The 25,863-nt window shown below is 47.6% G+C and overlaps 1 protein-coding gene across 6 annotated transcripts in view; it reads right to left on the bottom strand.

Annotated features, from left to right (window-relative positions):
- ptprfb (protein tyrosine phosphatase receptor type Fb) overlaps positions 1-25,863 on the bottom strand; it is a 216,915-nt gene that overhangs the window by 46,565 nt on the left and 144,487 nt on the right. For 4 of the 6 annotated variants that reach the window (XM_083659338.1, XM_083659337.1, XM_083659339.1 and 1 more), the window contains exons 10-19: positions 25,082-25,226; positions 21,926-22,231; positions 20,383-20,576; positions 13,976-14,002; positions 9,206-9,323; positions 7,894-8,472; positions 6,471-6,568; positions 4,941-5,197; positions 3,244-3,322; positions 1,110-1,334 (exon numbers count right to left, since the gene is read on the bottom strand). In XM_083659338.1, the coding sequence (XP_083515464.1) occupies positions 1,110-1,334; positions 3,244-3,322; positions 4,941-5,197; positions 6,471-6,568; positions 7,894-8,472; positions 9,206-9,323; positions 13,976-14,002; positions 20,383-20,576; positions 21,926-22,231; positions 25,082-25,226 (2,028 nt within the window). The remainder of the gene's footprint in view (positions 1-1,109; positions 1,335-3,243; positions 3,323-4,940; positions 5,198-6,470; positions 6,569-7,893; positions 8,473-9,205; positions 9,324-13,975; positions 14,003-20,382; positions 20,577-21,925; positions 22,232-25,081; positions 25,227-25,863) is intronic. The other 2 variants (XM_083659340.1, XM_083659342.1) reach the window with 1 other exon arrangement.

The following is a 25,863-nucleotide window of genomic DNA, read 5'->3' as shown; positions in this document are numbered from 1 at the left end:
GGGGAGGGGAGGCTTTAGGGACACTTAAGATAGTGTTTCAAGGGAATCAAGCCTGCTTTACAGGCTCCCTAGGCCCTGTGACCAGGCTCTCGTCTCCCTCTTAACTCCAGACACACTAATCAATCTCCTCTGCTCTCTTCACAGCAGAGAGAGAGACAGAGAGAGAGACAGAGAGAGAGACAGAGAGAGAGACAGACAGACAGACAGAGAGAGAGACAGAGAGAGAGACAGAGAGAGGGACAGAGAGAGATAGAGGCAGAGAGAGAGAGACAGAGAGAGGGACAGAGAGAGAGACAGAGAGAGAGAGACAGAGAGAGAGACAGAGAGAGAGAGAGAGAGAGGCAGGGAGAGAAGGAGATAGGTGAAAAGTCTGGGATTTGGGTTTTTGGACTTGGGTTTTGGTTCTCTCTCTGTGTGTTCGCCCAGGGGGCCCGGCTACTGAATATGCATGGCCTGGGTACTGGAGGAGCGCAGAGCAATTGCAGAGTCTCACTCTGCAGTGAAGTTGACTCCAGACCATCCCATGGAGGGCCGGGCCCCCGTGTTAGGGCTGTTTGACGAGCACACGGAGGGCTTCCACTTGGAGAGCCGAGGGGCTTGTAGCAGCATTGTAAAAGGATCTGCGGCCGAAATGGCAAAGCTGGACCTGCGATGTGCTTGTAGACTGATAAGGGAGTTATCAGGAGAAGTTTGTTCTGACTTTTACAGACAGTCGTAAAAACAACAACAATTTGGCTTGGCTTTTTCAAAGGCCTGAGGGACGGCACGGTTAAAGCCTGAGGATGTGTGATAAAATGCCAATGGTCTTCAGCCTGAGGAAAAGGTGAGACGCGTTCAAATATACACAACAGGGTTCTGGTCAATTCAAATTTGAACTCGGCAAATTCATTTTCTCAAAAATACCCCAAAAATTAAACCACATTTCTATTAAAAGAGCTTTAGTTATACCGTCTTGAATTAAATAATTGAGAATGAATGCTTTGTCCTCAATCAGCGAAAGCAGTTTCACTTTAGATTTGGAATTGATGAGGCGTTAAAAGGGAACTTACCCCCAACCTAGACATAGGAAGCTGTGAGTGTTTGTATGTACGTGCGTGGGAGTCTCTTACGTATTTATCACTGCTGTCATGGTCCTGTTCTCGGAGAGCAGCCAGGACGAAGCAGAGGTACTGCTGGTGTCCAGGCAGGGGCTTGTTGTAGAAGCCGTTGTAGCGCTTCTCGTCCCCCAGGGTGAAGGTTGTGGGCAGCGATGCCAACTTGGCGGCGATGTAAGGCCGGGGCGACTCCAGCTGACGTCGCCGCCTCAGGACCGGGCCTTCGCTCGTCTCCAGCAGCTATGGAAAGAAAGCACGGAGGGAGAAGGGCCACCGTTCAATGTGAAGTTCTGCAGCAAGGTGGCATCAACTGAGGAGGCTCAAGTCCCTGTGACAGCACTCATCCACCCTGCTGAGGTGCCCATCATGAGCAACACACTGAATCACTAGTAGCTCTAAGGTGCCGTTCTGTAGCTGAACAGAGAATTTCTCATCCAGGAATCAGCTAAGTATTATTTTCATTATCATTATTCTTGTATATGGGCATTGGGCACCATAGACTGCAGCATAACTGCAAGCTCTCACTCTATTGTGTAACCGAACAATTGAATGCCCTCTGTTCATTCAATTCTTAAAGCGTATAAGCACAGTGTTTAAAAGCCAACTCTGTGCATTCATACAAGGCTAGTCACCTTATGTAAGTATGTAATGTCTGGCTTGAGAGACTAACAGGAAGTGTAAACACTATCGGAAGTTCTGACTGTGTTTACACTTCCTGTGACTCCTGTGACTTCCTGTGACTCATAAACTAAAGACTAGTTTGAGCAGGTAAAACAACCCGGCGTTTTGAAGGAAGTCGTGACACAATGGGTCAAGTGGGCGGGGCTACATAGGGTGAATATCACGGTCCAGCCAGAGCCGTATAATAGAAGAGTTCCGACATCTCCATTCACTCCAATGGACCAGTTTTTTTCCAGGAAGTAGAAAGTGGAACTCTTCAGTAAAAAAAGCAGCACTGTCGAGTTGCATCAAAATAGACAGTGTTGTACTTTGAAAGGGTTTTTCATCCCTTGAAATGAATCAAATTGTACATTATCGGCTTTATTTTAGCATGCAAAAGTAGCGCGAGACCCATTCCTGGCTGTTCATTGGCTAATGATTCTTGCATTTTGGTCCTCCGCTGACGCCACTCTCTTACTAGAGGACACTAGGTCCAGCTAGTGCTATGCCTCCAGATAAGAGATCATCGTCTGTGTGCTGGTTATAGCATCCAGATAAAATGCCCTTTGCTCAGTCGTATAAGTTTGCAAACAATGCAGCCTAGCTACGAAGTGAGCAATTAGCGCCTGCTCCAGCACACCATCTCAGCATGCCTGCCAGCCCACTTAATAAAGGAGCGGCAGCATCCAGCACTGCAGCATTGTGTTTTCAGCTCTGTCAGTGATGTCTCCAGATGTAGCTTTATTAAATCATTATGTCAGAGGGAGGAGACAATGGCCTGCTCATTGTTTAATGACTCGGGGAGTCTCACATCTCTCTCTAGGCCTCTCTCTCTCTCTCTCTCTCTAGGCCTCTCTCTCTCTCTCTCTCTCTCTCTCTCTCTCTCTCTCTCTCTCTCTCTCTCTCTCTCTCTCTCTCTCTCTCTCTCCCTCTAGGTCTCTATTGTTATTTCTACTGGGAGCTGGAACAATAGAGCATGGATGAGATCCAAACCAAAGAGCCCCACAAGTTGACTTAAAAATGATGCTATTAATATTGTAAAAAGGCACGTCATTTAGCTTAAATCCCCCAGCGGCCACGGGAGGCCTCTATTCAATGGAATAATAAAGCAGTCATAAATCTTTATCATCGTTTCAATGCTTTATGAAAAACTTTGTTCGGAGTTGGCAAAGCCTAAAAAATGACTAAGGGAAAAAAAAAGTATGGAACTGGAGCACTACAGTAATATTTAATATCTGCATAAACAGGAATATGAGATTATGATTATGTTCTGTTCACCCAAAGCCTTTGGGTCCAACAGATGGGTACTGTCTGCAGACCTGGCTCCCTGACTGCATGAGTCATTGTTTTACAATCCCCCCCCCCCCAAGCTCAGGAGGGGAGAGCCAATTAGCCACAGCTAGTGACTTCCTAGCGAGTTGGAACAGGAGGCACTACCTGTGACCTCTGACCCGGCACGTTAGCCAATCAGCCGCCGGCTGGCACTCACCTCATCCAGGTCCATCTCGTCTGGATTCTCCCATCGCTGCGACGACGGGGACACCGGCACCACCACTATGTAGTACCACCTGCCAAGGCAAATAAAGCCCTTGTTAATAAAGCACAGGCGCCCTGAAAGGAAACTGGGCCAAGTGTATTCATAACACAGGCGAAAATATTTAGAAAGACATCCTTTGACCGTGCGAGGCTGCTCGGGCAGAATTAAAAACTTTAATGCTGTACAAGAGGGTCTCACCAAGGTCGAACAGCAGCAGATTGGCACTGCAGTCTCCAATTAATGGCTAATCACTAAGAACATCTGCCATGTGGACTGTGAACAAACACTCTATCCCAACGAGAGGAGGCTTCATCAAATACACATCCCCATAGGATTCCCTTAGGTTAATAGCACCGGCTATGTTAATGTGTGACTACTCTTGTGTGTGTGTGTGTGTGTGTGTGTGTGTGTGTGTGTGTGTGTGTGTGTGAGAGACAGAGAGAGAGAGAGAGTCCTGCACTGCTATTACACTGTTATTACATTACACAGACATTTCCCTGATCCTCACATGTACAAGGGGCTAATTTAGGTTCAGGGTAAGGATTAGGGATAGGATTAGATAGGAGAGGATGTAGTCAATGGAAAGTGCTTATAAGCACTATATAGTAGCCGTGTGTGTGTGTGTGTGTGTGTGTGTGTGTGTGTGTGTGTGTGTGTGTGCGTGAGTCTCTCTATCTCTCCGCTCCTCAGACAGTGAAAGTAGCTGCATCCCTCCACTCCTCTGCTGCTCCTCTTAACGTTGTGATTCAACAGAGTCGGTGGACGTGTCAGAGTGGGAGAACACATGTATAACAAGACCCCCCTCACCCCCATCCATCACCCCCACACCCACCCACATCCAGTCCATCCCACCACCAATCACCTGCTCTCTTCACATGTCAATCTGTGCTGGCACCTGGCCAGCGCTGTCAGACAGCCCTGTAATCTTTTTACCAATCAATGCTGTACGCCCGCCCCACTCTCACTCACCTCTGCTCCCTCTGTGAGTGATGAATGTGTGAGTGTGTGTGTGTGAGTGTGTGTGTGTGTGTGTGTGTGTGTGTGTGTGTGTGTGTGTGTGTGTGTCTGAGTGTGTGTGTGTGTGTGTGTGTGTGTGTGTGTGTGTGTGTGTGTGTGTGTGTGTGTGTGTGTGTGTGTGTGTGTGTGTGCGTTTGTGTGTATGTATCTGAAGGACAGACTACACTTGTCAGGCGCAGGTCCAATTCTGCTCTTAACAATTTGAGCCAAATTGATACAACTGAACCTGATGTTAAAAGTCACGATTATCTTCAGCCGCCGTGTCATAAAGTTTGCCTGGACCAAAAGTTTCAAGTGTGGAGACGGGCTCGGTATTGATCAGATATGAGTGCGCCACTGGTGCTGTTGCTGTTTGTTAGAAAGGCCTTGTAGTTTTCTGGTTGTAGTTGAGTTAGCTACCACACCCAAACGCTCTGAGGTTTGGACTATGTTAAAACTGGTCCCGTAGATGAAATGGCAGAGCATGACATTACCTCTGAGAGGGACATTACTGATCTCCGAGGGGAAATTGGACCATAGGATCGTGTGTGTGGTCCCATGGGTCTGAGCACTGCTTGTTCACCTTTGAGCTCGGCACATGCCCAATCTCGATTCTGGATGTGCGTGTTTTCTCCTTGATTCTAAGCACTGACCTGACATGCGTGGTGGTCTGGACATTGGGCAGGTCGATGGTCAGCTTGCCGCCCTGGGCCTGGTGCTGTCTGTAGAGGACGGGCTTGGTCTTCAGCAGGTCGGGGGCGGTGCGGATGGACACCTGCTGCTGCAGACCCCCGGCACTGTTGCCTCGGCTCATCAGCACAAAGGAGTACTCCGTGTCGGGGTTGAGCCGCGTGATCAGCTTCCTCTTCAGGTTGCCCTGCACCTCCACGCTCTGCTGGTTGTACAGGATCTGTGTGCACATGGAGGCAAGGCTCCTAGTTAGTTACAGTTAGTTACACACAAAACGCTAACGCTTTACAATAAGGGCACACTAATTGAAGGTTAGTTAATTATTAATAATGAACTATTCATCAACTGTTTGTGTTAAATAAGGTATTAATTTATACATGATTTAATAGTTTAGGGTTAGTTAATGGCTAGGGTTATGGTTGTGATTAGGGTTAGTTAATGGTTAGGGGGTAATAGGGTTAGTTAATGTTTATTAAGCCTTAGACAGATACAATACTCTGTCACTAACTCTTTATACATGTATGCTCTCTCTCTCACACACGCACGCGCACGCACGCACGCGCACACACACACACACACACACACACACACACACACACACACACACACACACACACACACACACACACACACCTCTAAACTAAGATAGTCATATAGCGATATGGTCCTAAGGGAGGCAGCCATCTCATCCGACACCTCATCTCGCCTGCTTAAGCGTCACGCTTGCCTATTGGTGCATATCCAATAGTATTTTTACACTTCTTCAAATAGTCAGTGGTCCATTACCACAAGGTGGGAATGATATCATATCATTTTGACACATTATTACACACATTATTCACAGTCTCACAAATGAGCGTGAATCCTGCTCTCCCATCTTTTCCAATGCAAATGGAGAGGGAAGGTCATTGCGTCGCCCCCTGGTGGTATTGTCCAAAGGTAAGTGAGTTGGACTTCAACTCTTTGATATGACATTATCACAAATATACAGATTACATATTGCATGTATAATCTATACATGCTATTATGTTTATGCTTGTATGTAAGATATACATGTTTGACATTTTTTTTATTTTTTGTGTGTATTACTTTGTACTACTTTATTCAATTGTTCATTATTTTGGGATGTTTATCACCCTGGGCGATTTGTTTCGTTAACCACACCTGCCTTCATAGAGCTCGTCAGCCTATGGGTGGGCATGATGTATAAATATGGGTGTGTTTTTAATTTTGTCAAACATTTTGACCTGACGAAGAGCCAAGTAAGATGGAAACGTCATCATTATTAAACTTTTGTGGCATGAACTGTGCAGGTATTACCCCGTCTTTCACTGAACTAGATGGTGACAGGGACTGCATTTGAACTAGTGGACAACAGGGACTGCATTTGAACTAGTGGACGACAGGGATTGACTTCGTCAACGAGTACCGTAAATGAATGAGGATTTCCGCAGGAATGCCGGATGTCACTTTCTAGATCCACTGGCTCTTACCTTGAAAGGCACTTGGGACTTGTAGTTCTGTGGCACTTCCCAGGTGAGGAGGACAGATGTTTTCATTACAGCTTTGACGCCAAAGCTTGTGGCGAATGCTGTAAGGGTGGAAAAGACCTTCAGTTGTTATCTCAAGTAGGACATCTTGTACAGTACTGAATGTAATCTTTGCTAAGCTGTGTAATTCAATTTCACACGATTGCACAGCAAATAACCGCCGAATAGACATTATGAACATATTTGAACGGCGCCACCTAATGACCAGACTTGTGAAGCCACGGGGGAAGGGGGGGGAGAAGAACATCAACAATCTTACTCACGCTTGTTACTGATCACTTCAAAATAGCTTCATCTCCCGAAGCCTGTTAGATCTATTTACTGTATATCACGTTCACCAATGAAATATGCAATAGGCCACGATCTCAGTGCTTACTGTGAAATGTGTACCTCAGTGGGAGGGGCGGCACGTCTTAAAATAGGCACCATGTGACAAATAAATAATCTAACATTTATAAGATGATAAAATACATGAAGAGGCCCATGCTGTGTGTGCTTTAGATGTGTGTGATAGGAGGGAGCATGAGGCGGCATGGTAATGTGACTGTAGCGTGTAATAAGATTAGTACTCTATAAATCAATAAACACAGGCAGCGCTGGACTGCACTGTAGGGCAGATGGGGGACTATGAAACAAAGGGGGGGGGGAATAGTAAGTGATACGTACTTTTTAAGACAGCGTTCATGTATAATGTGGTTCAAGGACGTGTGTGCCTGTGTGTGTGTGTGTGTGTGTGTGTGTGTGTGAGGAAGATGAGGAAGAGGAAGACAAAGAACGACAACAATGACAAGTACAAGAAGGACCGGCAGCAGAATTACCCAACCCATAAATCATCCAAAACAAGGGCCCTATTTTCCATCAGAAGTTCAGCCATTGTGAATAACACTGTAAACAATGTGGGTGAGATGAAATGATCAACTTGACAGAGGCCAAGCTTCTTACCTACTTGACTGCATGTTCAATCAACATCAAGCCTGTCTCTTTGTGTGTCTGTGTACCATCTTTAATGTTTTATCTGTCTGTCTCTTTGTGTGTCTGTGAACCATCTTTAATGTTTTACCATCTTTAATGTTTTATCGGTCTGTCTTTTCAAATTGTGCTCAGACCGTGCAATCGCGGCTTGCGGCTATATTTAGAGATTAAAATTACTCGGTTGTTTGAGTGTGATGCATTTGCCGATGACTAAATCAAGGTTATGACATAACTCCGGTTCTATGATTCATATGAGCGAGAAATAAATATGATGAAATAGAACTGTAATTGTGAATGTGCCCATGTTTATGTATGCACACAAAGCCCTGATGTGATGTTTTCAAATCAAACACTCGCGGCGCGTTTGCATGTAAATATGAGCCACGCCTCCTACCTGGCGCGGTGGACATGGTTCTGCTCTGGATGCTGGGGCTGATGGGTCCCCCGCCCTTGCTGGTGAAGCCCTGCACGCGGATGTCGTAGGTGGTGTCCGGCTTCAGGCCCTGGATGGTCAGGCGTGTATCGGACGTGCGGTTGGTGCTGTTCTGGTGGCTGTTGATGTCTCGGTACACCACCGCGTAGTGGATGATCTTGCCGTTCCTCTCGGCCAGCGCCGGGGGCTCCCAGGCCAGCTGGGTGCTGGAGGTGGTCAGCCCGGTCACCCGCAGGTTGAGCGGGAAGCCGGAGGGCACGTCTTCCTGGGTGCTGATCTCCTTGACGTGGGCCTCGCCGATGCCGGCGCGGTTGCGGGCGCTCAGGCGGAAGATGTAGGTGGCGCCCTTGTGCAGTCCGGTGACGGTGTAGTGCGTGTCTGTCTTCTTCAGCTCGCGCGAGTTGTAGCTCTCCTCCTCGATGCGCTTGTACTGCAGCTGGTAGCCCATCAGCTCACCCACCACGTCACTGAGTGTCGGCCACTGGATCAGCGCTGTGTTCCCCATGGTGGTGCTGATCATCATCGCCGGCCTGCCTGGCACTGGGAAGGGAGGGGGGAGGATGGAGGAGGAAGAACAGCTGTTTTTGCAACATGTATTTATCAAGGGAGGGCATGCATACAATTCACACACTCACACTTGAGACCTGTATCACAGTAGATAGTGAGGAAGGGGATAGCACAATTAATTTTTCTAACTAGTCTGGGGACTGAAGCTAACAGCATTCCATTCGCACAGCAGCTGACCTTCCAATTATAGCACTTTATTAAAGGGAGAGTGAGGTTATCTGTTTTAAGGCCTAAAAATACCAAAATCATATCAGGGTTCCCACACCTTCTTAAACATCAAATTCAAGGCCTTGTCAAGGACATTCCAGGCTCAATCCTCTCAAATTCAAGGACCCAACACAGCATAGTTTGAGACACGGATTAATAATAATACTAATTACTGTTACAACACTGAGAACTTGCAGGCTTTACAGAAGCTCACAGACAACTATTAAAAACTGAGAGGAGATTGAATGTGTGAACACTTCTCAACTGTACTGTTACAGGGATGTCAGACAGGCATGTGTTTAAACACATTCTTGCTCAAAATATCTACATTCAAGCACTTTCAACAATGAGCCATGTCTATTTATGTCTATTTTCAAAAACGTTCAAGGCATTGACCCACCACCCCCCCTGAAATTCCCCATGGGAACCCTGTCATATTCACCATGAACACAGATATCCTATGTTTGCGTGGATTACACGATAACCTGATCAAGCGTACCTGCTCCTGTGGTGGTGATGACTTTGGCTTTGCTGCGAGCTCCATCTCCTTTGGTGGTGTACGCGGCCACGGTGACGGAGTAGGTGGTCTCGGAGTGCAGTCCACTGATGATGGCCTCCTGCAAAACATGTGAAACCAGAAAGTCAGAGGTTTCATCGGAAACGCGAGGTTTGAGCGACACCGCCTTAGTAACCAAAAACGCCAACCCCTCACACAAGCTCCGCCCACAAAACACACACACACCACGGCAAAATCAATGTGGTTAGGCACCCTTCTCCATCCACTGCAGTTTCTTGATCAATTACAGGCATCAAACACGTATAACAGGCATCAAACATTTGGAGCATTTAATAATAGAGAAAGGCTTTGAAGTCACTCGAAAACAAACCAGGGCGCGGAGCTTTTCTTAGTCAAGAAAAGCCCCACTGCCCTTACTGTAAGGCACACGCTGAACCCATTAACCAGCAAACCAACCAAATGGACCGGAACATCACCAGTGTGTCAGTGTTCCTGCCTACTGCATGGCTAAGCATGAGATTATACCCAGAGGAGCTTGGGAACATGCTACTCTGCACTCTGTGAAAGCCCGCACAACAGTGGGCCAGGAGAGTATATTATGAAAACTGCTCTCAAGATAATCAGATTTGAGCTCTTCAATTTAAACAACAAGTTAAACAGATAATTATTTGTCAATTTGTTGTTTAATAAAACATAAATGTTTGTTCGTTAATGAAGTTAGATTTTGCAGTTTTCTCTGGACTCCTATGTACATTGGGCTGAATGGCTGTAGGCAAGAACACAGACCCACAAAGGTGGCGTTGGCATTGAACAAGCCAACAACTCAACACACTCATTAACATACAGAGAGAAAACAGCAAACGACCGAGGTAACACACACACACGGTAACATGCTGCAGCGCTGGCCCTCACTTACCCAGACTGCATCAGTCTCAAGATAAACACACACACACACATAGATCCACACAAACATGCACTCTCCCGTGCACAAAGGCACATGTGCACATGTACACACACACACACACACACACACACACACACATAATGTACTGTATGTACACACAGACATACCACAAATACTGTACTGTATGCGCACGCAAAAGAACACACACCTAAAAGGACACACACACGCACATGCGCGCACGCACGCACGCACACACACACAGACACACGCACACACGCGCACACACACACACACACACACACACACACATACACATACAGTACACATACAGTACACACACACACACACACACACACACACTTCTGAACAAATGAGTGCCTGGGGCTTGAGCACACATGCTGGAGTTGTCTGTGCCTTACTGAGGCCACTGAGAGGACAAACACGCCAATGCCTACGAGCCTTCCTGGATGCAAAGCATCATGGGACATATTCCTGACAGAACTTGTTGCAAACCCTCTAAGAATATTATACGGCCTTGCCTTAATGCTGTTTCTCCAACTAATTCAGTTTTAATTTTCTCACCATACAGTCCAAGCACATTTAACAGTCTATATAAGCCAAGTCTGTTTGACAATGCTCTTTACTGCCTGGCTTATAAGGGACGCTTGGTGCTCCCATACTAGCCTTTAAGAGAGACGGGGGAGAAAATGCTAACTGACTGTATCGTAAAAGCGTTTTCACTTTATGGAGGAAGTCTCATTACTTTAATCATGCGAAATGGCTGTAACAGTCTCGGCATCCGCACAGATCTTTCCCCCCTCTGTTCTGGCAAGGTTGATTTGGGGTCTAGTAACACTTGTGAAACTCAGCGGAAAATAGAAAACGCACGGCTTCAAAGTTTCCTTCACAGCAAAATGCTTAGAGCAGCGCCAAAGGGCATTATTGAGATTGTCAAGTCGACTAATGATAGAAATGACTTCTTCTCCACAGGCTTCCCTACAACGCTATCCTCACTCGTGTAGAAAATGCCAGGGTACAACTGGGCAGGCTTTGTGAAAACATACATTCTCTCAAAAATATGCTTTGCTAGAGCTCTGCGTGTATTCTGATTCTTCTGATTGAATGGCAAATCAAAATGCCCCAAATGTCACATCTACTAACTAAAACATGTCTCAAATACGGTTTCCTGTGAACATGTCACGGGTCAGGGAGGCATGATAATGCATTTTTTGTTGACATACATGCCTGTGCCTGCCTAGTCAGCCTGCATTAGTTGCCTGGCACTGTGACGGCTAGCTTCTTCCAAATATGGCTGCTAAAGAAATAATAACGAGGGTTGAACAGATGTCTTCCTCTGACAGCGTCTAGCTCTCTGTCTGTCAGGTGTTAATCAACACCAACATTAACAGGGGAGAGAGGAGGCAGCCCTGACTCATGCCATGTGGGCAGCTTGAGGAATCTGGCCATGTGTGCTGTGTGCAACCCAAATCCTGTTCAACTGAATGTTATCACATAAATAAATATATTCACACACACACACGCCACTGGCTCACTTTCAAAGACAGGGGGAAAAAAACAGATGTACAAAAATACACAGCATAAATTCCATCCGTCAAGATTTGCAGGTGGTCATTGGGTTGATTAACCAGTGACCTTGTTTTATATGCAGACTGTCAGAAACACGTATCCAAAATGGCTTAAATTAATTCCTTGATATATCCTGTTAAAAGCTATTAACTTAGATTATTTCTCTGTCCGCGATTAAATGCGGGAATCTTTTTTGTCATTCTCGCAGGCTTCACTTGAATTTCTGACATGAGGTAAGCGGCTGTGCTTTTGTGCGAGTGCAATACGACGCTTAGGGGGAGTAATAAGCCATAAAAAAAAAAGGGCTGTGTGACAGCAGGGTACAGTGAGCTGCCATCCAGGCAAATGAAACGCACATGAAAGGCTGGTGGCAATCTTAGAGATATGCAGAGCTGCTTAAACACACAGCTCCTCCCCTCAGATAGACCTGTCATCTAACTCCTCCCCTCGGATAGACCTGTCATCTAACTCCTCCCCTCAGATAGACCTGTCATCTAACTCCTCCCCTCAGATAGACCTGTCATCTACCTCCTCCCCTCAGATAGACCTGTTATCTAACTCCTCCCCTCAGATAGACCTGTCATCTAACTCCTCCCCTCAGATAGACCTGTCATCTAACTCCTCCCCTCAGATAGACCTGTCATCTAACTCCTCCCCTCAGATAGACCTGTCATCTAACTCCTCCCCTCGGATAGACCTGTCATCTACCTCCTCCCGTCAGATAGACCTGTCATCTAACTCCTCCCCTCGGATAGACCTGTCATCTAACTCCTCCCCTCAGATAGACCTGTTATCTACCTCCTCCCGTCAGATAGACCTGTCATCTACCTCCTCCCGTCAGATAGACCTGTCATCTACCTCCTCCCGTCAGATAGACCTGTCATCTACCTCCTCCCCTCAGATAGACCTGTTATCTACCTCCTCCCCTCAGATAGACCTGTCATCTACCTCCTCTCCTCAGATAGACCTGTCATCTAACTCCTCCCCTCAGATAGACCTGTCATCTATCTCCTCCCCTCAGACCTGTTATCTATCTCCTCCCCTCAGATAGACCTGTCATCTACCTCCTCCCGTCAGATAGACCTGTCATCTAACTCCTCCCCTCAGACCTGTTATCTACCTCCTCCCCTCAGATAGACCTGTCATCTACCTCCTCCCCTCAGATAGACCTGTTATCTACCTCCTCCCCTCAGATAGACCTGTCATCTCCTCCCCTCAGACCTGTCATCTAACTCCTCCCCTCAGATAGACCTGTCATCTAGCTCCTCCCCTCAGATAGATCTGCCATCTACCTCCTCCCCTCAGATAGACCTGTCATCTAGCTCCTCCCCTCAGATAGACCTGTCATCTAGCTCCTCCCCTCAGATAGACCTGTCATCTGATTAATGTCAGCATGGCACTAGGATAGTGACATATAGCCTGATGGGAGAAAGTGCTGCATGCTCAGTGTAGTGAACGGGTTTGTTTTATGGTGAAACGTGGTTAATTAGTAGCCTGAGATCAGACTGAATCGTCAACTCGTTACACTCCATTTCCTTCTTCAGTCTGACATTGCCTCCACTCTAACTGATTTCCATAGGGGAAATCCCACATAGGGGAATTCCATTTCCCTAATCAATCACTGAGACCAACATATTCGCCTGAATATAATCCAGGGGGAGAATGAGAGAAAGAGAATAAATGAATAAATAAAAGCAGAGTGCTGTTCGGATTTCAAAGTAATTGGTACTTTTAATCGATTTAAAACAGCCTATCGTGGCCAATATTGGTATTAGGTCCATATTGGTGCTGATTGGCTAATCGTTAATCCCCGTCGGCGCTCATTGGTCAAGCCGTTTTCTCAACTTAGGAAATGGCTGTTGCATGTCATGATGCCAGAGCAGAAGCAACTCGGTGGAATGGACCCAGGCAAGTGAATTAGAGTGGTACACAATGATCAGTAGAAAAACAATCCTCATGCTCTATGGAGGTAATAACTCTAAGACGCATCGCACACACATTGGCCGCACACATCTCTTGCTGTGGTTATGATGGGGTTATGAACTTTCACGAGGATTCACACTCAACAAAGGCATGTACGCAACTCGATAACACACGCACACAAAATCCACACACACACACACAGACACACAAGCAGACACAAAAACACACACACACACACACACACACACACACACACACACACAGAGCCCCCAAGATCGTAGAGGGGAGAACAGCCTGAACGGCAACACAACCCAGCATCACCCATGAGGGTTACTCACATGCTCGGTGGACTCCTCAATATTCCACTGATGGGAGAGAAGAAGACACATGGACACAGGGCGGGGAGAGAGATGAGTCAGAGACAACACAACATTCAGGGAAAAAAAGAACAGGTCTTTTTTTCACTCCGAGACGCATGAATGTAGGTGTCAACAGTGTCATGCAGGAGAGGAAGGCAGAGCGTGATGGAAGGGAAGAGAGTGTGAAACAAATGGAAGAAGCTTGAGTAGGGGGAATAGAAATTGCGCAGCTAGGTTGAGCAATGGTCAAGGGAGTCGTTATTGTTCCAGATTGCAGCTTGGAAATACGATGCACTGCCCTGTTACTCATTTGGCTATGAACGCAATAAAAAGCTTTTTCATCTTTAATAACCCCAACACCTCCATTCAGTATGATAGCCAGCTCACTATGGACATAAAGCATAAACTATGCAGCCCTCCAAAGCGTTCACTCTTTCCTTACAGGAATGGAGGGAGGACCTTTTTTTCCATGATACTTCAATATGTTTTCAAAATGTCCTCGTTGCTCGCTGTGCTTGGCCATGTGATTCCTGGGGGAAGTGAAAGCCCATTTCGTGCCGCGGGCCGGGGCTCTGCCGGTGCCGAGCGTGAAATCCTATTACCAGCGCCGCTACGTTAGCCCTGTGACATCAGACCCCGTCCATGCAGAACGGAACCGCTGCCGTTTACCAGCAACTCCCTCCCACAGCTCAGCTACTGCAGAGGAGTTCACTGACGGGTGGCGTGCCTGACAACACGCAGGAGGGATGGGTGACGAGGGAGAGAAGTGGGTGAGGGTGATGATTATAACAGGAAGGAGGGATGGGTGATGAGGGAGAGAAGTAGGTGAGGGTGATGATTATAACAGGAAGGAGGGATGGGTGACGAGGGAGAGAAGTGGGTGAGGTGAGGGTGATGATTTTTTTACAACTGTTGCAAAAAAAAAACTCATTCTGAAGGAATGGAAGTCCTCCTCTTCACCTTCTTTCCAACTGTGTGCTGACGGACATGACCTCTGTTATACAGATGGAGAGACATATGGCTCATTTCCACCACATGTTACTGCCCTGCACAGCTCGTCACCAGTCGGCTCTACTCGTTTCGGCCCGATGGATGTTCTGCTTCGACCGCCGTTCATCTGCCCCCGCCCACAGCTGGTCGTCATAGCGACCGCATACCTGTCCTTCGCCTAATAGCCGAAGTAGGCTATAACATAACGTTACAATTAAATCCATCCACAGAACTTTTAAACTGTTTATGAAATACTGGTGCCTCTAAATGACCTACAGTGTACATGGGCAAATGTGACAATCGGCCAGGAGAATGGATATCACTTTGTAGTTAGTCAAACTCACAGGCATGCGCTGCGCGCGGACGGAAGAGGCGCAACAGAGTGAAGCCTGTACCCCGCGGCCTCTCACCAGGCAAGACCGCGGCTTCACCAAAGACCCGCTGCGGCCTAGCGGAGCGCTGCACTCAACTAACTACAGGAGCTTCCTGAGCAGTGGACTTTTTTCTCTCTCAGACGGCTGGTAATCACGTTGAAATATTGAATGTTGATTATGTTTTTTGTTTATGTTTGTTTGTTTTTCCGTGTCCGAGCGTGTTCGTTTGCCTTGTGTGTATACTGTTCTGAAAATGTGAAAATAAAATATTGGGGGGGAAAAATCATAAACTTTCAAGAATTTCAAGGGAGTCTGTAACGACGAGGAATTGTATTTGACCATTAGAGCGCTAGTTACGATTTAAGAACATGGAATTTGAATGATGACACTTCCCCTCTCTCCATCTCTCCCTCTCTCCATCTCCCTCTCCCCTCGTCTCCGCTCCAGACATCATTTCACATCTGCCAACCAAAGGGATTGAGCCTGAAAGGCTGCTGCTGATGCAGAGATGGCGTTTGTCCTCCCCCGTGGACTAATGGCAAATGAGGAGACAAAAGCCCAGAGTTCTCCGCCCTCCTCCTCCCTGTGGAAGAGTTCTCCGCCCTGCTCTCTGTGGATGGCTCTTGATCATGAAGCAGCTAGCTGCAGCACGAGCCAGGCCTGCACACGGTCCCACTAGTGTCTGGCGGAGGCACACGGCTCATCAAAAAGCGCCGCCTCATCCTCCCATGACGTAGCGGGGCACTAAAGACGACCATTTAACAACAGCTGCTACTTTACTCCATGAATAACAGTTAGCGACGTGCCTAATTGGTAATTTGTTTACCGTCAACTCCACTCGCGATGTCAACAGAGCAGCGAACACATTAAGGTTCGCATCAAGAGTTCTTATCTCGTCTTGGGCATTTCTATCACGGCCGCTTTTCCTTTCTGCTTAAATCCTTGGGAGGACGTATAAATTATCTCCCATTTATATTTTGAATGCCGACGCAAGCCGAAAAGGAAAAAAAGAAAAAAAATCATTGCTGATAAGCGTCGCTTGTGGGAACGGAGTGAGTGGTATAATTTGCAGGCGGGTGAATGCAAATGTGATGACATGGGCTGAGATGTGTGGCTATAAAAATGGCAACGAGGGGAGAACGAGCGAGATGTGGAGGAGAAGGAGCTGTCATGATTGATGGAGTGAAACGGGCCGAGGTGCTTCTCTTCTTTCTTTTTTTCCCCTCCATTCCCATTCAACTCCAATCTGAGGCAGCCAAGGCCTCAGAGGCAGTGAAGCATTGCCTTGCTCGCTCTCTCACTCTCTCTCTCTCTCTCTCTCTCACACACGCACGCACGCACACACGCACGCACGCGCGCGCGCGCACACACACACACACACACACACACACACACACACACACACACACACACACACACACAGAATCGCATGAGTGGTCAAACAAAATGGACCTGGAAAAGTAATGCTGAATGGAGCAAAGTTGTGCAGGAAGGCAAACTTCTGCAGAAAAACGTATTGAAGCACAAACACTGGCTAATGGCTTGGATCTTTATCACGCCACTTTGTGCCAACGTTGAGAAATGTGCATATGAAAAGCAGCAGGCTGTGAGTGTTACGGTGATGCAGCAGGCAGGCGGCGCGCTGCGGCGTGGTGGAGTTTTGCCCACTCAGGTTCAGGCCACTTTGCCCCGACAGAGATACGGTTGGAAAGGGGTCGGTAACGTCACGCGGTTAGCGCGGCCTCTCGTTTAAATTTAGCAGGGAAATGAGGCCACTGTGTGGGCTCCTGCTTGAAACGAAAAGAGGCGCTTAAGCCGCCCACGCACGCGCAAGCTCGCTAGCTCTCCTTCAGCGCTGCAGCTAGCCCGGAGAGCGGGTGAAGATGAGAGACGGAGAGCGAGAGAGAGAGAGAGAGAGAGAGAGAGAGAGAGAGAGAAGGGGAGTGGTGATAGTGATTTCGACAAGGATCTCCAATCCAATCAGTCAGCTTTAGACATGTGATTGATGTCTAAGGTGAGAGTGGGGTAGAGTTGTGACTCGAGAGCTGTGGAAAAATCCGAGTCTGTTTTTCTGCTTTTCCCTGGCAGGCTGGCTGTGCATCCGATGCAGGTGAAAGGGTTAATATGGAGCCGATTTCACAACACCTTACAAAATATTCCTCAAAGAAAAACCACGGGATGTGCCAATAAAGACCAAAACAGGTTTTTGTCGTCGGCAATTACGCGCGTGTGTTTTGGGGATTTGCATGAGCCTGTGGTGAGTCACCGACTCTTCTGAGCCAGCTGGAACGCCTACTACAAGGTTGATCTAAACAGCGGGCAGGTTCGCTCATGTTAACCTGCGCTGTTGTTTTTTCCACCGGAGCGTTGTTAGGGTATGTGAACGGCAGGACGTGTGAGAAAGGAGGGATTGTCTAAAGGAGGTTGGGCGTACGTGGACCCGGGGAGTGCCGTGAGCCTCTGCGGACTGTGAGGTCCTTAATGACGTTTGGGCAGGTCCTTGCAGGTTGGCTACTCACCGCTGCCTCACAGAAACTAATCTGTTGAGATGACTCAATCAAGGGTAACCGACCCGCACGCAAGCCTCGGGTAATTACTCATCCGGCTTCCAGGGCAGGAAGGGTGGAAAAGGAGGCCGTGAGAAGGAGGGATGGGGAGGGGTGTGTGTGTGGAGAGAAACATATGAGGCGTGAGGAGAAATTCAGGTTTCGGAGAGGGAGGGGATGATGAACCTGAGAGGTGTCCTGGATGCCGAATTGGAACATGAGGTGTTGTCCTGGATGCCAAATTTGCATTGTGTGTCTTTGTGTGTGTTGTGTTGTGTAGTGTAAATGAGTCACGGCGAAGGTGTCTTGTTGGTGTAGGCAGAGGAGGGGTCATGTTCAGTTCACTTTTTAGAACCCAAAACAAAGTCGTGCTGAACAAGTCGACATGATAAACACTTCCAGGCAGACAAGCTGCCACCATTGTTTTTTTCTGTTTCCAGACCAAAGGATGCTGTCCTGGCTGTCACGCACTCTGCTACACAGTCACATCACCACAACATGTCAGCAGCAGAGCAGCTGCCAGACACTACTGCTCCACATTACAGAGCTGTTGGGCTTGTGCTTGGGAGTGGAGGGGGAGACTCTTTGGGCAGGTGTGGAGACATCAGTCAGGGCGTTTCTCACCCATCCTGGGTCACTTAGTCCAGCTAAGTCCAACCCTATGATATCTTGATGCTTAGAAAGTGCTACGTAAAGGGGGCGTCCGGGTAGTGCAGTGGTAGATTACCTGCCTACCAACATGAGGATCGCCGGTTCGAGCCCCTCCGGCTTGCTCGGGCGTCCATACAGCACCCCCAGATCAGCAGAGGGGGTGGAGCGACGATGGGGGACGCCCTGACAGGGAAGTGGCCAAGTACAATTGGGGAGAAAACAGGGATAAATCAGGAGGATAAAAGATAAGAAAGTGTGACGTAATATCATGTGAGCGGGGCCACTTGTGTGACATGACCCACAAAAATAATTCCTTATTCATTCATCATTCAACGTCCTACCAGCAGAAATAGTATCAACAGCCTCCTGACATCGTCCACGTCATTTCAAGGTGACAGCGCTTCCACCTCTGTGATGTCAGCGTTAACCCAGCGGGGTGTTTGCCAAAGCAAATCAGGGTTAATAGCTCCACTCAAGGGCACAGCAGCAGCGTGCGCCGCCTGGGAACTGAACCAACAACCCGCTGGTCCCCCTAAACACTGCAGCTCGCTCAGCATTTCTCAGCAGCGCCTGCTGCTCAGACACGTGCGAGGCTGTTGGTAGCTTTAGTAGTCTTCCTCTGGCCAGGGAGCGTTTACTTCAGACACATGCAAGGCTGTTGGTAGCTTTAGTAGTCTTCCTCTGGCCAGGGAGCGTTTACTTCAGACACATGCGAGGCTGTTGGTAGCTTTAGTAGTCTTCCTCTGGCCAGGGAGCGTTTACTTCAGACACGTGCGAGGCTGTTCGTAGCTTTAGTAGTCTTCCTCTGGCCAGGGAGCGTTTACTTCAGACACGTGCGAGGCTGTTCGTAGCTTTAGTAGTCTTCCTCTGGCCAGGGAGCGTTTACTTCAGACACGTGCGAGGCTGTTCGTAGCTTTAGTAGTCTTCCTCTGGCCAGGGAGCGTTTACTTGTTCAAATGAGATGTTTCAGTCGGGGGCCATCGAGGGGGTGTGAGCGAGCGCGTGTTCATGCAAACGTTACTGCCGGCAAACAATCCAGGGGAGGCAGTTAAAAAGCCCCTAGCTGGTCTTTCCTCTCCAAGAGAGAGAGGGAGAGGGGGGGGGGGGGGAAGGGAGAGGTTTTTGGGTCTTAAGATATTCATGAATCTCTGAATCCCTCTCAAGGATTACAATCTCTCATCCATCTCACAGCGGAGCGCAGCTTTGGGGCGATTCAGAGCCGCCTGCATTAACGTGTAAGAGAAAATAACTCCCAATGTATAAACAGGGTAACACAGCAGTGCATATTGGATGTATTGGCGCTAAAACCGCAAAAAGGGGTGCATCGATTCCGCTAAGCCCCGTCCCAGTGTAATACATACATCAAATATTTATTGGCTATTAGAATTAGCATGGATCTTGTAACAGCATCTAATCCCAAGCTGAGGACGGCCACTGACGGCAATTTATAGTCAAATGTCACATGTTGAGAGAGGGAAAGGAGGAGGGCGGAGACAACGAGGAGAAATTGGGAGGGGATCATGCAGCTTGACAAAGGGATTACTATAGAGAAAAAAAAGACAAATTCGGTGTATATCACCAGGCATGGGGGAAATGAAGCGTGAATTCCGGGAACGAGGAGGAAATGGGGTGAAGAGAAAATGAAGGAAAGGGACAGGAAATGAAAATGAGACAGCCAGAGAGAGAGACAGATGAAGAGGGGAGAAAGACAGTGAGAGAGAGACAGATGAAGAGGGGAGACAGCCAGTGAGAGAGACAGATGAAGAGGGGAGACAGCCAGTGAGAGAGACAGATGAAGATGGATGAATAAGACATCGTCCAGTACCTGAGCCTCTGGCAGAGCCACGTCCATGATGTTGGGCTGGCCTCGCGGCTCGCCGTTCTCCAGGCGGGAGAAGATGACCTGGTAGCCTCGGATCTGCCCGTGTTGCTTGCCCTGCAGCGGGGGCTTCCAGGTGACCCGGATGGCCGTCGAATTCACTGCCTCAACCTCCAGTTTCCTGGGGGGTGCGCCTGGCACTAAACACCCAGAAGAAAGGAGGGAGGGAGGGAGGGACAGAGATAGGGAGGGAGGTAAGGAAGAAGTAGAGTTAAAACATGCTGAGCAAGTGATTTTCCTCAGTTCACTGTGTTTTGTGATGAGGAGCCAAAAACTATCAAAATAATGACTCTTGAGTTTTTAATATTTATTTTTAGCGCTGCTCTGGAGAAGGACGTGATGATTGGCTGGCTATGAGTCAAAATCTATTCTTCAGACCTTCTACGTCTACTGCGCCCCCAAAACACCCTATGCGGGACAGCATGGTGTCTAGCGTTGTCGGTAATGCCCCTAATTCCGGTACGAAATTAGCTGTGTTGCGGCAAAGCTTCAAACACATTAATTATAGACGAGTCCCTCTTAGGAGCAGCCGCTCTCTATCACACTTCAAACAAAAGAAGGAAGAAGTGAGGAGACGAAGGAAGAAGAGAGCGATGGAGGAGAGGGAGGGAGTTCTGCTCCACTTCTCCACCCAAAGAGTGAGCTGGGTGTGAACTGTGGATGAGGACAGGATAGAAGGAAGAAAATAAAAAGACACTATAAAAGAGTGAGAGAGGGAGCTTGGTGTGAACTGTGGATGAGGAGAGGATAGAAGGAAGAAAATACAAAGACACTATAAAAGAGTGAGAGAGGGAAACATGGTGCAGAGAGTGAGCTGGGTCTGAACTGTGGATGAGGACAGGATAGAAGGAAGAAAATACAAAGACACTATAAAAGAGTGAGAGAGGGAGCTTGGTGTGAACTGTGGATGAGGACAGGATAGAAGGAAGAAAATACAAAGACACTATAAAAGAGTGAGAGAGGGAAACATGGTGCAGAGAGTGAGCTGGGTCTGAACTGTGGATGAGGACAGGATAGAAGGAAGAAAATACAAAGACGCTATAAAAGAGTGAAAGAGTGAGCTTGGTGTGAACTGTGGATGAGGACTGAATAGAAGGAAGAAAATACAAAGACACGATAAAAGAGTGAGCTGGGTGTGGCTGTGAACTGTGGATGAGGACAGGATAGAAGGAAGAAAATACAAAGACACTATAAAGGAGTGAAAGAGAGGGAGAAAGTGGTGCAGAGAGTGGGCCCAGGAGGTGATGAGCCTTAACCTGCCAAGGTAAGTCTCAAAGTTATTGAGGGGAAAAACCCAGAGAGAGGGGAAAAGAGGCGACCACTACCATCGCCTCGTTAACCCATAATTGATCAAACAGGCCACACAGAGACATGCAGGAGAAACAGTGTCAGTTGGAATGAGTGGAAGGAAACAGTGAGGAGCGGCCCCAAGCAACAGAGCCGAGAGGCGTCTTAGAGCACTCCGCTTGGGAGGAAGTTGTCCACCTACCATCCTCTTTGGTTTTGATCCTCACCGGGGCACTCTCAGGGCCCGGGCCCACGTCAGTGTGTGCCCTCACCCACACCTGATACTCGGTCCACTTCTCCAGGCCCTCCAGCACGTAGCTGGAGGCGTCCGCCCCGATGCCCGTCACCACGTGGCGCTCCGTGTCCTCTCCGGCCGTGGCCTGGTAGGAGACCGTGTAGCGCACGATGGCGCCGTGGCGGCTAGCGGCGGGCGGCGCCACCCAACTCACCTTGAGGCTGGTGGAGGTCAGGCTGACCAGGTGCACCTCCTGAGGGGGGGCGGACGGGGCTGCAGGGGTGGGGGGAGGAGGGGGGAGCACAACCACACGAAGGAGGAGCACGGATCAAGCAAACGAATAAAAACTAAAAAACAAGCAAACACAAGGCAAAACAGAACGCTGCCTCTGGACTGAGAGACTGGCCACGACATTGTAATACCAAGCTTCCTCTGAAGCTAATGGTACCAGATTTATGTTGCGGACCACAACACTCGAGGGTGGGGTGAACAGAATATAAAATGAGACCAAATTTTACAAGCTTTACTTGTGATTTAGTATTTTGTTCCTATCTAGCCTCTCTTGCTGCCTCTTGCAGTATGTACAGGGAGCGATAAAATGGCCATAGACGTGCGACTGTGTGAACAAGTGCTTGACAGCGTTGACTGGTGTTCGCACACTGATGCAGAAGCGGTGGGCTTGATAACAGTGTGTCAGGCTCTGCTCAGAGCAGCAGCTGAGATACACTGGGCTCTGTCTCAACCACTGACATATATATCTCTTTTACAGTCTATGGTCTGAACACACACATACTTGTACACACACAGCTTTACACACACACAGAACCTACAAGTTTACATAATGGGCATCTAGGTTCTAGAGACTTGTGCATCAACTGGTTAAAAAAAGAGCATATATACATACACAGTATATATATGATTTCTTTTCCAGATGATTGTTTTTGTTGTTGTTGTTGTTGTTGCTGCCAACTTGCCAACATTTATATCCCCATTTATCGCTATACAAATTTTTCAAATCTTTCAGCCAATAGCTGAATTTCCCATAGAGAATGCATGCCTTTTTGACCCCTTTTAGATATAATAGGGTTAACTAGAAAATAGTCTGCTAGTAATATAAGAGTAAATGGGTACTGGCAAAGGAAAAAGCTTTGGCACGCTATATTATGTAGTAGTGTGGCATCATAGAGATACTTTTGTTGGCAAACATGTAACATAAAAACATGTTTGAACAAAGAATCAAGTTGCCAGTCTAACTTGGTTCCATTCTGTCCACCACACCCTGTTTTGCTTTTTTCCTCGCCAACTCCTCGGGTGTTTGTATCTGCATGTGTAAAAACATACAGTTCACACAACCCATCCATCTCGAGCTACCTTTAGTGATGTGTTCATTCTGTTTCATTTAAGTAGTAGAACCGCCATGTTAGTAAGTGCCCAAGTGGCTTCTGGAAAGGAAATATCTCATCCAGTTTTTGGAGATTCCTTACGATCAGTTAGGGAGGTACACGCTCAAGAAATACAAAATCGATTGCTGCAGCTTAAAAAAGCAAAACAAAATCAAGTTTGAAGTCTCAAAAGTCCAGAGGTAAAAATAGAAAACCAATAACCTAGAACAACACAGAAAACAAACACAATAGCATTCATACATTACATTTCATGCATCTAACTCAAACATGAACTTAATCAACGCTACACAAAAACGCCTCTTCAAAGGAGAAGAAAATGAAACCAGGGAAGGAAAATTCAAAGCAACATATTCTTGCAAAAAGCATGCGCATGAAATGTATATTTTAATAATAAGCAGAGCAATGAACAGTACGGGGTTATCCAGCCGTGTTGAGCTGGAATATGAATCCAATGAATGAGTGCCAGGACATGAATCTCCACTCTTCCAAAACATTAGACTTAACAAAATGCAAGCGACTCCCACCAGGCGCTGCCTGATGCACCAGGAAGGTGACAGAGAAACTACACAGGCATGACGACACCAGAGACACACCACAGCAAAAGGTGATGGGCTGAGTCAAAACAACGGCTGGGATTTACAGAACAGGATCTGATGTTGAGGTTCTGATATATATTTAAAAAACAAAACAGAACCACCACAAGATGAAAGTCAAGTCAAGGTGTGTGAGGGGAGGATGACACCACGGGAAATACATTTGCCCCAGAGGCAACGAGAGAGAAAGAGAGAGAGGGAGAGAGAGAGAGAGAGAGAGAGAGAGAGAGAGAGAGAGTGACAGAGAGGGGGAGAGAGAGAGAGAGACAGAGAGAGACGGAGAGAGAGAGAACGAGAGAGAGAGCGAGAGAGAGAAAGAGACAGAGAGGGAGAGAGAGAGAGAGAGACAGACAGAGAGAGAGAGCAAGAGAGAGAGCGAGAGTGACAGAGAGGGAGAGAGAGAGAGAGAGAGAGAGTGACAGAAAGGGAGAGAGAGAGAGAGACAGAGAGAGAGAGAGAGAGAGGGAGAGAGAGAGAGAGAGAGAGACAGAGAGGGAGAGAGAGAGAGAGAGAGAGAGAGAGAGTCCTAATTACACTAAAGAATATAAAAGGGAACAAATAATGAAAAGTGCTCTGGACGTGTTCATTGCTCTGGCTCTTAAAAACAACAACAACAATGTAATATTAGATGAAAAGACCCATAATAATATGGGCAGAATAACAACATGGCTGATGAATGCGGGAGCAAGACACATGAAACGTACCTTTGAAACTGAGCACAGGGCCTGGCCTCAGTTAGAAGGACAGGAGGGAGGGTTAGTGCTGGTGACAGAGGGGTGGCAGGGGGAGTGCGCTGCTGACCGGAACGGCTGCACCGTCAGCAGTTATGTCAAAGTGGCTGTGCTGAAATCGACTTGACGTTCAGGTTGCTCACACCGTCTGATTTAAACTCCACTTTATCCTGCGCTGAAAACCTACTGTACGCCCTTGTATCGGCGGGCCGCGGGGCAACTGTTAACTGTTACTCTACCGGAGTCCTCATCATTGGTTAGTGGACGAGGAGGAGATAGGACAGGCGAGGAGACGAGAGGAAAGAGAGAGTGGTGGACTTACTAAGGAGGACGTAAGACAGGTGAGGAGGTGGACTTACTAAGGAGGACGTAAGACAGGTGAGGAGGTGGACTTACTCGATTGGGCGGTGCGAGCCTCTATGGGTTGGGTGTAGACGCCTAAGCCCATGTCAGAACGGGCTGCCAGGGAGAAGCGGTACAGCGTGTCGGGCTTCAGACCCTCCACGGCGTAGGAGCCTGCTGGGTTAAAGGTCACATGGATCTGGAGGGGGATGGGGGGCAACAAAACAAACAATCATCTTACGCTCAGAATTAGAAGCTGCAGAAGGTGCTGAATTACATATCAAGGGCAGGATAGCATCAGTAAAACATGGAAGGATTAGTCTTCAGCTGCTGGCTAAATGCCCAAGCTGCAGTCTCTCCATCCCAAATGCACACACAGTACAAAGTAGAGGATATCAAACTTCCAGCAAACTTCCACCAACAAACTTTGAGGACAACCTGTTCCAAAAACATATTGATTGAAGGAGAAGAACTCCTCAGGCCTAAAAAGGGGTCCAGCAGAGGTGATTGCATGGCCATGATGAGAGGCAAGGCAGAATAACTGTGCTGTTTGTTAGTACAGTAAATCTTCCTCGTCAGCCGGGGAGCTGACCGCATTACTACAACAGCATTGCTTCAGCCGAGGCATGCCATTCAGAGAAATTGCATCATAAAGAACAAGATTCATTTGTCTGCAATCTCGCGGTAGAGGAGGTGAAACTGTGTGAGAAATAGATAGAATGGTGGATAGATGGATAGATCGATACATAGTTAGAGAGATAGATAGATAGATATATACATAGATAGTTATTAGGGCTCAACAATGCATCAAAATTTGATCGAAATCGTAATATGGC

The sequence above is a fragment of the Poromitra crassiceps genome (assembly GCF_964638095.1).
Source record: "Poromitra crassiceps genome assembly, chromosome: 23".
Classification (NCBI taxonomy): Eukaryota; Metazoa; Chordata; class Actinopteri; order Beryciformes; family Melamphaidae; genus Poromitra; species Poromitra crassiceps.
Note: the sequence above shows the minus strand (reverse complement) of the source record. Positions and strands in the feature narration are given on the sequence as shown.